The sequence below is a fragment of the Myodes glareolus genome, chromosome 7 (genome assembly GCF_982192425.1).
Source record: "Myodes glareolus chromosome 7, mMyoGla1.1, whole genome shotgun sequence".
Taxonomy (NCBI): Eukaryota; Metazoa; Chordata; class Mammalia; order Rodentia; family Cricetidae; genus Myodes; species Myodes glareolus.
This window is the reverse complement of record NC_142032.1, coordinates 58,136,402-58,152,004: the sequence shown is the minus strand read 5'-3', so window position 1 is coordinate 58,152,004 and position 15,603 is coordinate 58,136,402. Positions and strand designations below refer to the sequence as shown.

At 40.3% G+C, this 15,603-nt stretch overlaps 1 protein-coding gene across 3 annotated transcripts in view; it reads left to right on the top strand.

Annotated features, from left to right (window-relative positions):
* The window catches only part of Chka (choline kinase alpha), a 48,883-nt gene that overhangs the window by 7,776 nt on the left and 25,504 nt on the right, over positions 1-15,603 (top strand). For all 3 annotated transcript variants that reach the window (XM_085693474.2, XM_085693472.2, XM_085693473.2), the window contains exon 2: positions 8,813-8,924. In XM_085693474.2, coding sequence (XP_085549600.1) covers positions 8,813-8,924 — 112 coding nt within the window. The remainder of the gene's footprint in view (positions 1-8,812; positions 8,925-15,603) is intronic.

Genomic DNA, 15,603 nt, shown 5'->3' with positions numbered 1-15,603 from the left:
ATATATATATATATATATATATATATATATGTATATATATTTATCTCAGACCAGCTGGCCTATGAGATTCTTGGGATTCTCCTGTCTCTGCTCCACATCTTGACAGAAGCACAGTGGAATTACAGAAATTTACCCCTTTTACATGGGTTCTGCCAGAGGCAAGGAAAATGACTCGTTGGGGGAGTGACATGAACCTATTTCACAAGTTCCGGGGAATTCTATCTTTTACCTGACCACTAGAAATCCTATCATCCAGCATGAGCTCATTTCTCCGTATATGTAAAAGGTTTTCTGTACCTTGATAATAGGTTTCTCTTCCAACACAGTAAGCCAGATCAGGCCACATTAAAAAGTGAAAGACCAGGCTTATTTGACAAAGCACTCCCATGTTAAGTTGCAAGTTTGTTTGTTTGTTTTTTAATGTACATTGGTGTTTTGTCTACATGTATGTCTAAGTGGGGGTGCCAGATCCTTTGGAACTGGTGTTATAGACAGTTGTGAACTGCCATGTGGATGCTGGGAATTGAACTTGAGTCTCCTGCAAGAGCAGCTAGTATAGTGGTATAGTATTTGTGTTTTAATAAATAAAGCTTGCCTGAAGATTAGAGGACAAAAGCAGCCACACTAGTCAACCATATAGACCAGGCAGTGGTAGTACATACCTTTAATCCCAGGACTTTGGAGACAGCGGCAGATGGATCTCTGAGTTCAAGGCTACACAAAATCAACCCAGAAACAGATCTAGGTGGTGGTGCTCGCATTTTTTTTCTTATTGGGTATTAATATAAACCTATGTGTTTCTTTGGGACAGAACTATCTGTCTATACCCATGTCCACAAGAAAACATTGGCACAGATCCATCTATATATTCAAAATAGGCAGAACCTTTTTTTTGACAGAACCTTTTTAATAGCAAGACAAAAATTTCCGTGGGAAATTTGTTACAAATTATAGATTTTAAACCATGCCCGATGAGGAATTTGTAAATCCTGAAGTAAGAGTTTACAGCATAGAGCAGCATGCAAGAAATCAAAGGAATAGAAGATTTTTAGGACTGAAGAAGAAGAGCCTTACAAGTAAGGGATTTTGGAAGTGTCACAGAAAGTTTAGCTGTAAGATATCTGGGGACCCTGAATGCCAGTAGCAGTTGCCAATAATTTGAGAGAATTTGGAAATCATAAGTTCTCTAGTTTTGGCCACTGATTTGTAGTGAGGCCTGTTGGCTGAATTTTCTGTCCTGCCCAATTCCTGCAGTCATGAAGTCCCAAAGAAATCACACAGAGGTCTGTTGACAGAGGTTTCTGTCCCACCAGGTACCACAGCTGTTTAGTCCCAAATAAGCACACAGAGGTCTATATTAGTAATAAACTGATTGGCCCATTAGTTTAGGCTTCTTATGAACTCTTATAACTTATATTAGCCCATAATTCTTGTGTGTGTTAGCCACATGGCTTGGTACCTCTGTTGGCAAGGCATCTTGCTTCCTCTGAGGTTGGGTCATGACTATGGACTTAAACTTCCCTCTTTCCAGAATTTTCGTTGCCCATCTCTACTTCCTGCCTCTTTGCCCCACCTATACTTCCTGCCTGGCTACTGGCCAATCAGCATTTTATTAAAAATAATACAAGTGACAGGATAAAAGACACGGTGACATGGACTGGCTGTGTGCCTGAGAATGGGGCTGTGGGGTATGGCTTTCAGAGGGAGCAAGCAGACAGATAGTACTATATATACCCTAATAATGATGCAACTTAAGTTTTTAAGAAGTGCTTAGCATTTTAAGAAGCACTTCTGGTCAGAAAATAAAATTACAGATAAGCAATAAAAACAAATTCAGATTTAAAAAAAAATCCTCTAAATGGGTCACAGTGTTGGATAAATGTACATAGGCTTGGGAGAGAGAAGAAAAAGAGTATAAAAAGTTAAATAAATGGTTTACAAAATAAAATAAAATCTTTAAAGAGACAGTACAGTCATAGATTGGAGGAGGGTTATCTGTCTATGTGTTACTTTCATTGGTTAATAAAGAAACTGCCTTGGCCCTTTGATAGGACAGAAAATTAGGTAGGCGGAGTAGACAGAACAGAATGCTGGGAAGAAGGCAATGAGGCAGACGCCATACTTCTCCTGTCCAAGATGGATGTGAGTTAGAATCCTCCCGGTAAGCCACGACCTCGTGGTGCTACACAGATTATTAAAAATGGGTTAATCAGTATATAAGAGTTAGCCAATAAGAGGCTGAAGCTAATGGACCAGGTAGTGTTTAAATGAATACAGTTTCCGTGTAGTTATTTCGAGGGTAAGCTAGCCGGGATCCGGGCAGGAATACAGCCCGCTGCTCCTTCTACAATAGATTAAAAGGAGTAAAGTAAAATAAGCCACGTAAAGATGGAATATGCAGAGAAAGTCTGGATTATGTATATTATTGTGTTTTCTTTGAATTTTTTGACTGTGAAGGAGCTAAGTACAGAGAGACATTTCATTGTATAGGCTGCTAAGCTAAACCAGCATATGTATTATAAAAGTATCTTGACTTCAGAATTTGGGTCTCAGGATATGTTGCTTAGAAAAGAGGTTCTTTTGTTTCCACAGAGGATGAAAGCCTGTGGATTTCTTCTAGACTAATATGGTTTGATGGACCAAGATCCCCCTGAAAGGTCACCTTGAACACCTTTCAAAAATTACTTTGCCCAATATTCAGAAGGAATTTTGGACAGAACTACACCCATATTCCAAAATACTGCCTATAAATGTTTCTTTACATTTAAAGGGGGATATGCTATAGAGATTTGCATTGGTATGGATCTTGGTTTATTGATACAAATTTAAGATCAATTTTGTTATACTGTGTATATGTATGTTTCTGCTCTTGATTAAGGTATTGTGTGTGCAGCTCATTTAAAAATATCATGTTAGGTTTTCTAGATGTACAGAGATGTATTTTAGATGGATAGGCATTCTTCAAACCTTTCAAAGACTACGGAATATAGCATTTAAAATGTTTTAGGAGCTTAAGACTTTTCATGACAGACACGTCTGCTCCTGGCAGCACCAATTATTTCAAGAGGAAGATGGGCATCGAAGAGGCTCCTTATGGAGTTGGTTTGCCATTTGGGCAAGAAACTGCTCTTGCCTGGACTGCTTGATAAATTGGACATGTAGGACCCACAGAGAAATAACTGCTGAACTTACCTAAAGGTGAGACAGTCCTTTGGGGTTCCTGCTTCATGAAAGAGTCTGCTAGGCATTCTGCAGGACACATAAGAAAGTTACTGACAAACTGCTAATATAGGTGGAACTGTCTTTAAAATTTCCTGCTTCATGGAAAAGTCTGCCAGATACTATGGGCCTGTAGGCTGAGAATGGATGCCCCAATGTACAGAAGAACTTTGGGTGACTGTCCAGGCAGCGAGATGTCTCTGTCATTTCTAGAGTTTTGGAAGTTGCTTACAATGTACTTCCTGTTTACTTCGCTAATATTATATTCTTCTGGAGTCTTTGTAGTTGAAGAATTTATGGTTATAGATTTTGATTTATAATGATAAAAGATAAAGTAAATAGAAATATTGTAAGAGTAATTCTTCCTTGATATATGTTTTGTTGTATGTAATCTTGCTATGTTAAAGTTAAAACCTTTTTTTTAATTTAAATAGAAAAGGGGATTTCTCTCTATGCTGTGAATATCATTGGTTAATAAAGGAATTGCTTTGGGCCTATAGCACAGCTATAGGGGAACAGAGCTAGGCAGGGAAAAACCAAATGGAATTCTGGGAGAAAGAAGCGGGAGTCAGAGAGAAGCCATGTAGCACCATTGGACATAGACACCAGAACTTTACCCGGTAAGCCACTACCATGTGAATATACACAGATTAATAGAAATGGGTTAAATTAAGATGTAATAGCAAATAAGAAGCTAGAGCTAATGGGCCAAGCAGTGATTTAATTAATACAGTGATTATTTTTGGGTCTAAGCTGCCAGGCAGCGGGAACCAGCAAGCGTCCTCCTCCAACAGAGGCCATGCGGTTGTAATAAAATCTGAGTCTATGGAGGAAGAGAGAGAATTGCAGAGTGGAACACTGTGCAAGTGAATTCCCGTAAGTTCCAAGAGGAAGTTGAGAGTGAAAACAAGATAGTATAGTGGGTCTGCAGTCTGACTGTAAGAGAAAGCCAGGAAGGAGCAGATGGTAAGGGGGTTATCCATGTGGATCTGCAGGCCAAGAAAGCCAGAGTCACATGGAATACATCGGCCTAGAATTAAGCTGTAGATCTCCCAAGCTGCTGGGGGAGGGGAGAGAACAGAAGAGGAGAGTCCCATGGGTACAAGAGGCTGCAGGAGCCCAACAAGCACATGTGTGTCCGTGTGGAAATTAATGTAGGAAGTATTGGATTCTAAAATTTGGAATTAGATTCAGTCGCAGATAGATGATCTGTACATACTTTATTGATGGCCAGATAGCAGATGCCGTATTGGAGAACAGGCCAGGTATGTGCTGGGCACGAAGCAGCCAACCTCTCAGGCTCTGACTCCCATGTTGTAGCAATCACAGGGGCAAGGATACGACATTTACACAGTTTAGGGTGGGAGAGAAGACAGAAATAAACAAGAGAACAGTTCTCTTTTGGGTAGATAGACTCACAGCATGGCCAGACCAAATGCCAGGAGAGCCTACTGAGTAAAAAGTCAAAATGTGTACCTTTTTGTGGGCCGTTCCAAGGTATGCCATTTAGAGAATACACCATTAACAACAGAGTCAATGCAAGAGGTTTATTGGGGAATGGGGAGAATCAAAGAGCGAAAGACTATATGGAAGTGGAGGCATCAAAGAGGCAGGCAGACAGAGAACAGGGAGAGGGAGGGACAGAGTGCAGAGATCAAAAACCCTGGACAAGGTCGCTCAAACTGTTTGTCATATGGTGTGAAACAACCCCAATTTGGATAAATTTTGCAGTATATACTCCAGGGGTGACTGAGGATTGGGTTTAGATCGGATGTGGGATTGTCTTTGGGGTAGGGCATCTCTTCCACAAAGGACCCACAGAACAAAGATGGGTCTTCATTAAGGAAACGGATCAGGGTTGCCCAGGGTGGCTGCGGCACGGCAGGAACTCCAAGAGCCTTTGTCCCAGAAGAGGTCCAGGACCTCTATAGGTGGTGGCTTGGAAATGAGTGACTTACTGCGAGTCAAAAGTCAGATTCTGTCTAGTGGAGAGGGAGATAAAGGAGTGACCTCTCATGTGGCTGGGGAACCAGGTCTGTCCAGTGGAGAAGGCTCAGCTCCTCCTGGGTTTTGGCAGCAAGATAATAGGTTTTCTGTATCCCAATAATAGGTTTCTATGCAGTAAGCCATATCAAGCTGAATTAAGAAGTGAAAGACCAAGTTTATTTGAGCAAAGTACTCCCAGGTGACCCTCCATCCTCTAGAGATCGAGGCAGGAGAAAAATCACAGGACCAATTTAAAGCGGGATGTTTATTCACCCCATGGTGGAGGGATGATGACACATCTGCCACAGGGTGGGTTTGTGCTCAATTATAACACTTGGGGTGGGAACTTGGGGAGGGGCAGCTTCAGTGGGGGAGCCGTCATAACCTCCAGGAATGCGGAACTGGACTTACTGGTGGTTTTTTTTTTTTTTTTTAAATGTTTGACAGGAAGTTCTTTTTCTTTTTTATTTATTTATTTATTTATTTATTATGTATACAATATTCTGTGTGTATGTCTGCAGGCCAGAAGAGGGCACCAGACCTCATTACAGATGGTTGTGAGCCACCATGTGGTTGCCGGGAATTGAACTCAGGACCTTTAGAAGAGCAGGCAATGCTCTTAACCACTGAGCCATCTCTCCAGCTCCACTGGTGGTTTTTTTGAGGGTGGTGTTTGGAGAGAGTGAAATGGTGCCGAGCTGGAGATTCCAGCCGAACAGTATGTACCACCTGAGATCTAACACTAGGATTAAAGGCCAGTGCCACCAAGCCCTATATTTTTAAAAAGAAAATATGAAGTAAGAAAAAAGCAAGATTATAAGAATTAAAAGCATTACATAATCTGCTCTGGAATCCATTCAAATATGAGTTTCTTTGTATTTTCTTACCCCTTCCCCTCCTGCAGTGAAATTTTATGTTCACAATGATGACTCCAGTCCTTGAGTCATTAGCGTACATTATTTTCCAATTCTTTAAATTAAATTAAATTTGGTCCTAGGGATAGAACTTCCAACAAACAAAGCACCCAAGCTACAAATCTAGCCCAAGATTGACTTTTTATTTTCATTTTGTTTTGTTTTTTTGATATAGGGATTCTTGGTGTAGTCTTAGCTGTCCTAGAAGGAGCTCTGTAGACCAGGCTGTCCTGGAACTCGGAGATCCTCCTGCTTCTGCCTCCCTGAGTACTATGATTAAAGGCATACTCCACCGTCACTGGGCTATTTTTTCTTTATGTCTCATTATGTCCCTGGCTGGCTCGAAGATCACCTGCCTTTGCTATTTATTATTTGTGTTTTTGTTGTATCGTTTTTTTTCGTTGTTGTTTTTAGCTTGAATATCTTGTGCTTACTATGCTGAATTGTGACTCATTTGTGTTGTTTGTAAAATGCTGTAAAGGTGATAAGTCTGTGACTTTGACTCTCTTTGAAGTCTTCAGAGAGAGTACCTGGATTTTTACTTGTGATGATGTTTTAACAACTTGATGGTGAAAAGGACAGTTAAATAAACAGTCATACCTGTGACTTTTGTTGGTAACAAATCTTGTTACCAGTCACAGAATTTGAATCAATGGTCACTGGTGTGTCTGTTCCGTCTTTGCCCCCCACCCCCCATTAGTTTCCCATAGTTCTTAGGCCACTGCTGTAATGACCCTGTTTTGCTCATTTTGACTGTCATCAAACTGTAACAGCTTATTCGTTACGGCCTGTTGCACAACCAAGACCGCAGGTGGCACAATAGACCAGAGATGTCTGAGTTGAGCTTGTTTCTGGCTTGCTAGCCTGCCTGCCTTTGTGGGAATATGGAGACAAACTTGGAGTCAAGTCACACAGTTTAGAACAGTAGTTCATCTGTTTTCATTTGGAGAATATGTGACAGGAAGAAAATTGAGGGCTTGTCCTGTTGCTTGGTAGTCTGAAGCCCCTTTGGCTGTGACTGCACATGGTGGGGGAATTGTGGGAAACCCTGCGGAAAAGAGGAGGATACTACTGAGGTTAGTTTAGGAGAGGAAAGCTGCTTGTTGCTCTTCCCTGCTGCCTTCTTTCTGAGGTTTTAAATGAGAGTGGCGACTGCCTGTCTTCTGGGAGTAGCCCGTACTGTCATTCTTTGACAGGAGGGAGCAGCCTCCTGAAAAACTTCTTAATGCAGATGTGCTGCCACTTCCTATAATCCCAGGGGCTTTAGGAGATGGGAGTTATTTTACCAAGAGGATCAGGAGTTCAAAGCCAGCCTTGTCTACATAGTGAAGTGAGCTTGAGCCCAGCCTGGCATAAATGAAACCCTGTCTTCAAAAACCTAACCAAAATAGACAAAAATCCAAACTGAGTGCAGTTGTATAAGAGTACTTAGAAGTTCTTACCTTATTAAAGGAAAAAAAATCAAACCGGGTACGGTGGTGTGTATCTGGAGGGAGTTCTAGGCCAGCTCGGGCTTCTTAGATCTTCAAATGGGAATCAGAATAGGTTTTAGGACTCTGAAGGTTCACAAAGGTCCACTACAATTGAAGTCTGTCTTATCTGTGGTTCATATTGTACAAAATTTTGTGCCATCTATTCATTTAAGAACTCTCTTCTGTCTCTGGTCTTCTCTGCCCAGGCAGTTGATTTGCCCCAAGGCTGTTTACTACTTAAAGGACCCTGTAATTTGCTTTTGGGTTTGGCAGTGAGAACTGAATGTGGGCATAGGTTATTGCCATCTCCTGAAAGCCCCTAAACAAGTTTGTTTATATTATTGATTTTGTTTTGTTTTGTTTTTAAAGACTTAGTTAAAAATGGTTGAGTTATTTATACTTAACCTTAGCATAAAAGGGATAGGTCTTGGAATCACACACCAAGTGAAAAGCCCTGAAGTTTTAGGATTGTTTTAGGACTGTCCCAAGAGAGCAGGGAACACTCAGTGGATGAGGTCATTTACCTCCAAGTCTGCTTACATGAGGAATCCCTGAGACTACCCACATCATAGGAGAGAACTGGTCTTTGCCAGGTTGTCCTCTAATTGCCACATGTACTTGGTGGCAACCCCACTACCAATGAACAACAACAACAAAATTGCCCCAAGATTTTGATCACTATTAAAAACAATATCAGATCAATGTAATGGAAATAGTAGGCTAGGAAAAAATCCTGACTTGTAGGGAGGTGGCGGCATTTCCATTCTTCTTTGTTTCTTCTTTTCTTTTTTTCCTCTCTTTTTGTTTTTTTCAGGCAGCCTTTGCCTGTGTAGCTTTGGAGTCTGTCCTGGAACTCGCTCTGTAGACCAGGCTGGCCTTGAACTCAGAGATTCACCTGCCTCTGTCTCTGGAGTGCTGGGATTAAAGGCGTGTGCCACTACTGCCTGTCCAGCATTCCCATTCTTAGTGCTGAGGTGTTTCCTCCTTGGTCCGTATCACTTTTAAGGTATGTAAAGGATATTAAATGGTCCCAACCTAGAACAGACTGATTAAGGATTTGCCTGTTTGTAATGGGACTTGTGGAATTGGTTTGAAAATGGGAGTTCAGCATCAGTGCTTTCAAATACACTAAGACTCAGATGAACACAGTTGTTCAAATGACCGCTTATCTGTGTTCACCAGAAAGAGTGGCTGAGGTTTTCCTTCTGTCTTCTCTCACAGGGGCGGTCTCAGTAACATGCTGTTCCAGTGCTCTTTGCCAGACTCTATAGCCAGTGTTGGCGATGAACCTCGGAAAGTGCTCTTGCGATTGTATGGGGCGATTTTAAAGATGGTGAGTTCAGGGGTCACCTGGGAGGGGGTGGTGCACTGACATTTCACTCTTTTCTAAGATGCCTGCAAAAGATCCTAAATGCTGTACACATGTACTAAAGATGCTTACTGCCTTTATTTTAATTGAGTTGCACATGTGGTTTATTGTTTACAATCTATTGTTATTTTTAATCTAATATTAACTAGTAAACTAGGATTCTAGAGAGTTGTAAGGTTGGCCTGGCTTTGATAGTGCTTTCTATATTGAACTTTTCAACTCAGACTTAGATGATTAATTCTAACATGAGGAAAGTATTTTAGATTAATGAGCAATATTTTATTCAATATGTACAATTTTTCTTTAAAACTTCTGTATTTTATGCATATGGGTGTTTGCCTGCCTGCATGTGTCTTTGTACCATGTGCATGCAATGCCTGTGGAGGCCAGAAGATGGTGTCAGATCCCCTAGGACTGTAGTTTCAAATGGTTGTGAGCTACTGTGTAGGTGCTGGGAATTTAACTCAGGTCTTCTGTAAAAGCAGCTCCTCTTAATGCAGATATGTCCAGTTATTAACCTGCTGTTTGAATTGTTTCGGAGTTTTAGAGAGTGTTGTAGTTAACACGGTGTGAACTCAATGCAGGTGGCTTTAATAGCACTTCTCTGAGAGTTTGCTAAAGCTTGGATTTGTTAGATTTATAATCTTCGTGGGTTTTTTTTGTTTGTTTGTTTTGTTTTAGGCAGGGTTTTACTCTATCTAGTCCATGATAGACTGAAACTCACTATATTAGTCAGACTGGCCTTAGATTTTAGATCCTCCTGTTTCTGCCTCCTGAGTACGGTGATTACAGGCCTCTACCTTTAGTCCTGCTGCCAAACTGAAGTTTTGTTTTGATCTATTTTTATGTGTATCAGTGCTCTGCATGCATTTGTGTCTGTGTACCATATATGTGCCTGTTTCCCTTGAAGGCCAGAAGAGGGCATCAGATCTTCTGGGTCTGGAGTTTTGTGAGCTGCCATGTAGGTGTTGGGAATCGAACTCTGATCCTCTACAAGATCATCAGTGCTCTCAACCACTGTGGTTTTTTTCTATAACCCCAAACTACCTTTTGTTTCTTTGTTGTTGTCGTTGTTATTATTATTACTTTTTTCATTATGGAGTTTTCTGTATAGCTCAGGTTGTCCTGGAACTCACAGAAATCCACCTGCCTCTGTCTCCCAAGTGCTGGGATTAAAGGCATGCACTCCAGGCTACCATTTTAAAGCATAAGTTTTTTAAATGATTGGTGTCCTTTAGGCACTTTTAATGAATCAGTCTTTTTCCCCTTTGAGTATCACAAGCTGATGTTCCCTTCTTGATCTTCGTTAGCATTTTCTATTTCAGCAGTACTTTTTGAATACTTTAATAAATAGCAGCCGAAATCAGTTGTGTTACATCTAGCTTGATTATCGAATTGCCATTTCTACACACAGCTTAAGTAGAAGCATTTTCTTTCTTTTTTTTTTTTTAATAAAGCTTTTCCAAAGCAAACAAAAGCTATTTTATGTGTATGGGCATATTGCCTGCATGCGTGTGCACTATATATGTGCCTAGTGTCCAGGCACTAAGAGGAACTAAGAGGGTGATGGATCCCTTGAAACTGGAGTTACAGGCATGTTGTGATCTGCCATGTGGGTGCTAGGAGTTAAATCCATGTCCTCTGGAAGAGCAGCTAGTTCCCTTGACCACTGAGCCATCTCTCCAGGCCCAGTAGAAGCATTTTAAATGTTCACAGTATGCTCTCCCATGTGTTAAACTAGAACTTTCATTTTCTTTTTTGAGACAGAATCTCCACATTGTAGCCCAAGCAGGCAGATCTCAAACTCACAGCAATGCTGTTATCTTGGCCTCCTAAATGCTGGGATTACAGGCTAGAGCTGCCATGCCCAGCCCCTGCTGCAGTGACGAGAACTATGTAATGCTCTGCAGCTGTGCTTGACAGTTTGTCTAGTGTGGTTGTCACCACCCAAGGACATGTGAATGTCAGGCACCTCAAATTGATACTGTCCTTCCTATGTAGCTGGAGATTAGTCTACTGGATTCTAGAATATGCTAGGTACCGGATGAGTGACTTTGAAGAAGCCAGCTGCCACCTTTCCCCTACTGAGTCTTCACTGTTCTTAGTCGTCTGTCCTCTTGGAACTGTCGTGGTCTGGCAGTCTTAAGGTAATTAATGTAAGTGTCTAGAAATAGGTTTTTTTCAATCAGAATTCTATGCCTCAGTTTATTTTTGAAAAAAAAAAAAACAGATGTTAGGAAACTCAAAAATAAATAGCAAAATGTGGGCTAGCAAGATAATGTGCCTGCTGCCAAACCTGGTGACCTGAGCTCTTTCGCTGGGACCTACATGGTAGAAGTAGAGAGCCAAGAGCGAGCATTGTCTTCTGACCACCATGTGTGCCTTGGCACATGAACAACATCAACCCACACAACTAAATTAAATATAAGAAAAGGAAAACTTAAATAGCAGAATAATTAAAGCTATTTAAAGGGAGAATTTAGCTCTTACCATCTAACAGAGTAGAATGTTTTACACACAGATCATTCAAATTTGGGAAGAGGTACATGTATTCAGTTATTATTTTCAAATCAGTAAAATGTTAAATCATCTTCCATTCCTGAAGCCATGTTCCCCTAAAAGAGTTGTAGACTGTGCTTGCCAGCATCTGAGCAGAAAAGTGCAGTGGTTTCTTAGCAGATAAAAAGCACCCCTGATCTCTGGGGTGTGTGTGTGTAGAAGCAGGCAGACTTCTGAGTTCGAGCCCAGTCTGGTCTACAAGTTTCAGAATAGCTAAGACTATTACACAGAGAAACCCTGTCTTGAAAAACCAAAACAAACAAACAAAAACACCTGCCAAATAATGTCACATTTGATGTAATAGACACTGAAACAATTTTTGATGAAAGGAAGTTATTTATTTTTGTTTCATAGATGGGAATGTTTATTTTCATATAATTAGCTTAAGTGTAGTTTTTTCCATTGTTTTTAAATAGTAAAGCCATGAACCTACAACTTTAGACTGCATCTTTTTGGGGGATGGGTTTCAAATTCTACAGGATCTAGCAGAGATTGCTGCCGGTCTGGAGTTTCGGATATTAATAACTGTTGGCCATTGGGGATACTGTGAGAACATAATGAGGAATCAAATTCAGGGATGCTGAAATGGCTATAGTAGGATAGGGTAGAAAGAAAACTGAGGAATGCATAGACGAGAGCCAAGCCCAGGAAAGCTGAGGGTTCACAGCACTATGTCAGGGCTACACCACGGATTTTAATTTTTTGCAGACATTTCAACAATTAAAACATTTTTGTTTTTTGTTTTCTCTTCTGGAGCTATCAAATTAAGACTTTTTGGAATGAGTTGAGCTATCACCTTTGAAGGAAATACAGTGAGAGCTTTATTGCTATCACAGTAACATTGCCAAAATTCACAGTGAACTGATAGAATCCAGTCACAGATATGGCTGGGATAGGAATGTCATTACTTTAGTAAATTGCTTTAGTAAAACTCTTCACTGAAGGACACTTTTAATAACAGTAGGATTCAAATTTTCTCCCCCCCCCCCCTTTTTATCTCTACCTCACGGAGGTCAACATCTTTTGTGTGTTTGTCCAGACACAAAGTGTCTTCCTCCCACTAGCTTTTTAAATGCCGTGATAGCCTTTAAGGGGCCACACCCTACCCTTTTCTTGAAGAATGTTAGTTGAAGGCTACTGCATATGATAGACTTAATATTTTTCAGAAACTTTTTGATGTTTTGCTTAATTGTAAGACTGATTTAAGTTAGTATGTTCTTTCTCCCTTTCCCCATTCTTGTTTTAAGCATTTTGAGCACTAACTTCTCTCTGAATCAGATACCAAGTGGAAATATTTCTTAAGCTCATTCTTTGATCAGTAGCTGTTTGAAAAATGCTTTGCTTTAAAATAACTAGCTACTTCTTAGTTTTTTCATTTCTCCTTCTGATATTTTGAGATTCTAATGTCCTTCATTTTTATAGTGGCAGTAAAGTGGCTGCTCTTTGGTGCAGATCTAAGGGTTAGTACCAGAAAGCCAAGGTAATACCTGTCTGGGTTAAGACCCACAGTGTGTTTCCCCAAACATCTCTCTTCCCATTCCCCTTGTCCTGTTAGAGGAGTCATAAGCAGACTTCGCAGCAGTGTCCTGCAGGTTCTGTTTAGGATCTTTGTGAGTTTTAGGGACTTATGTAAAAGTTTTGTGTGTAAGGTGAGAATTGTTGCTTTTGAAGATATAAGCACAGGATGAGACAAGGTGCACACTCCAGTATTTGTAGAAAATTGTTAAACCCGAACATACTGGGCTGTTCTGAACATGGCAGCACAATGTACTGACTTTTACATAACCTAGGTTTTATTTAAATAAAGGGCTGTTTTTATTAGTTGAACAGGTGATGAAAACAAAGCTCAAATATAAAATTACTGTGAACTAAAGTAGTTCAGTATAAAATTTGAAAAATAAATAGTTCAGCCTTTTCCACTTTGAATGTCAATATAATTATTAGAAGCTAGTTTAGACCTCCAAAGCCAGCTCTCAGTGTAACTTGGGGTTTTTCCATTCTGATACTGGGAAGGAACATGAGCTCTGCAGCATCCTTTAGCAAGGAAGCAAGTTTAACTGATTAGTAAACGGTTTATTTATCATAAATTGTGGAAGACACAAATGTCAGTGTGTGTTGTCCATGTTGTGTAAGTTGTTCCAGTTGGCTCAGAGGAGTGCCTTGTCATCCCTGTGTCGGAACAGTAACTATTCGGCCTGATCCTCCGAGTGGCGAGACTGCCTCCCCACTGTGGAAAACCTGGGCACGAGTATCTGTGCCACATCAGAGAGTTCCTTTGAGTACTGTCTGCAAAAATGTTTGAGTTTGTTTTTTGAATAACAGAAGGCTAATATTACTGTTTGTTGAATACTAACTATAATATAATTAAAGGTATCAAGGCACAACGCAGATATTTATTAGAGATGCAAAGATTACAATTTGGTACACTGTCCCTTTTGAATTCAAAATGTTGGAAACAAAATGTCTTCTTATTTTCTCTCAAGTGCAGTTTAAAAATTAAACTGTAGTAAAATAAAGAATAGCTTGTAGATAATCAATACAGAAGTATTGGCTACTGAGAAATCAGTTGCCCGTGAATATTTCTCAGAAGAATTGAGGTCATACACTGTGCAGTGACTTAAGCACTGAGGTGCCTGGTGGAGAGCCAGGCCCTGGCATTGAGGCCTGGGAACTACTATCTTTTCCTTATTACATTAATGTCATTATGAGTTCAAGTTGTGTGGGTAACTGCTTTACAAAGATCCCCTGTGCTTTGAGAACAGTGTAATTATACCTGTTTCTGAGGCAGAAGTGAAACAAAGTCCTATAATGGGCACCCGTTTGGCCTGACTCTTCAGATATAGTTGCCAAATCACTACCTATTGTCTTTCAATACCTGCTTTGGTGCCTTTTGGTAACTAAGTAAACCACAGACTGACATGTCTAATTTTGGCCTATTCAAAAGTGTTTTGCCTTGCTGGTTGGAAATGTTTGGGATTATAGCACAAAGCTAATGCAGATCTGATCTCTGGAATGATGACGTGACCACAGCCCACCACTCTCTGGGAAGGAATATGTTGGGGGAGTGAAGGGTGTGGGGGGTAATGTACCACTTTAGCTGTGTGCATGTGTTCTCTGCTGCAGGCTTGTCCATGCGATCGTGCCTGGAGCACTCTGGTTTCCAGGTGACAGACACGATTCACGGTATAGTATGAGATCTCTGAAGTTGGAGCATTCTCTACAGCTTTCATTTCTTTCTTTAATTTTTGGATTCAAGAAATGCTTTTTAAAAAGAAAATTGTAATGCTTGTTAAGTAGCACCAGCTACAGTTTGTGCTGTGCTTAAAGAGGTAGTGATTTAAGATTTAGGATGTTATATATTGAAATATCATCTTTTCTTTTTGCTTTTTTTGTTCAAGGCAAACCAGACCCTTATCTTCTGTTTCCTCAGTAGAAAATGACATTTATTAATCTTCAAAATTCATAACTTCAACTTGAGAATGCAATTGAAGTACTCAGGTTCTTCCTTCAGCTGCAGCACACTGTGCACATATATCTATTGGGATTGGTGTCACTCTTCTTCACCCTCAGCTCCTCACCTCACCATGTCAGTTCCTGTATGAAGTCTAGCAGTGTTGACCCAACCTGGAAGTATGCCAGACTGGAGAGGGGAGATTCCTGGGGGAAAAGTTGCTTGCAAACCCTTGAAAATGTAAGAAGCCTTAGATCAATTATCAGGTTGACTGGAAAAGATCCAAACCCTGAGAATGCCCTGAAAGTCCCTGGCTTCCATTTGTTAACGTTGTCATATGTCCCCAAGGCTCTTAGAAGCTCTAATCTGTCACCCACATTCATTAAATTACCTATATTAAAGATAGCTAATGTCCAGGAAGGTAGACTAGGTAATAAGATCATAGAAATGACTTGTTTAGATTCCACTAGGTAATTTATACAAGCTACACTTTAAACAATTGCATTGAGAACCTTTTCTGTAAAGTATTAGGTTTTTTTTTTTTTATTTCTCCATTGAAACCAAGAAGGAAAAAGGCTATGACTCATGATAATAATGAGATGTACACATGCTACAAATGTTGAGGGTCAGCAA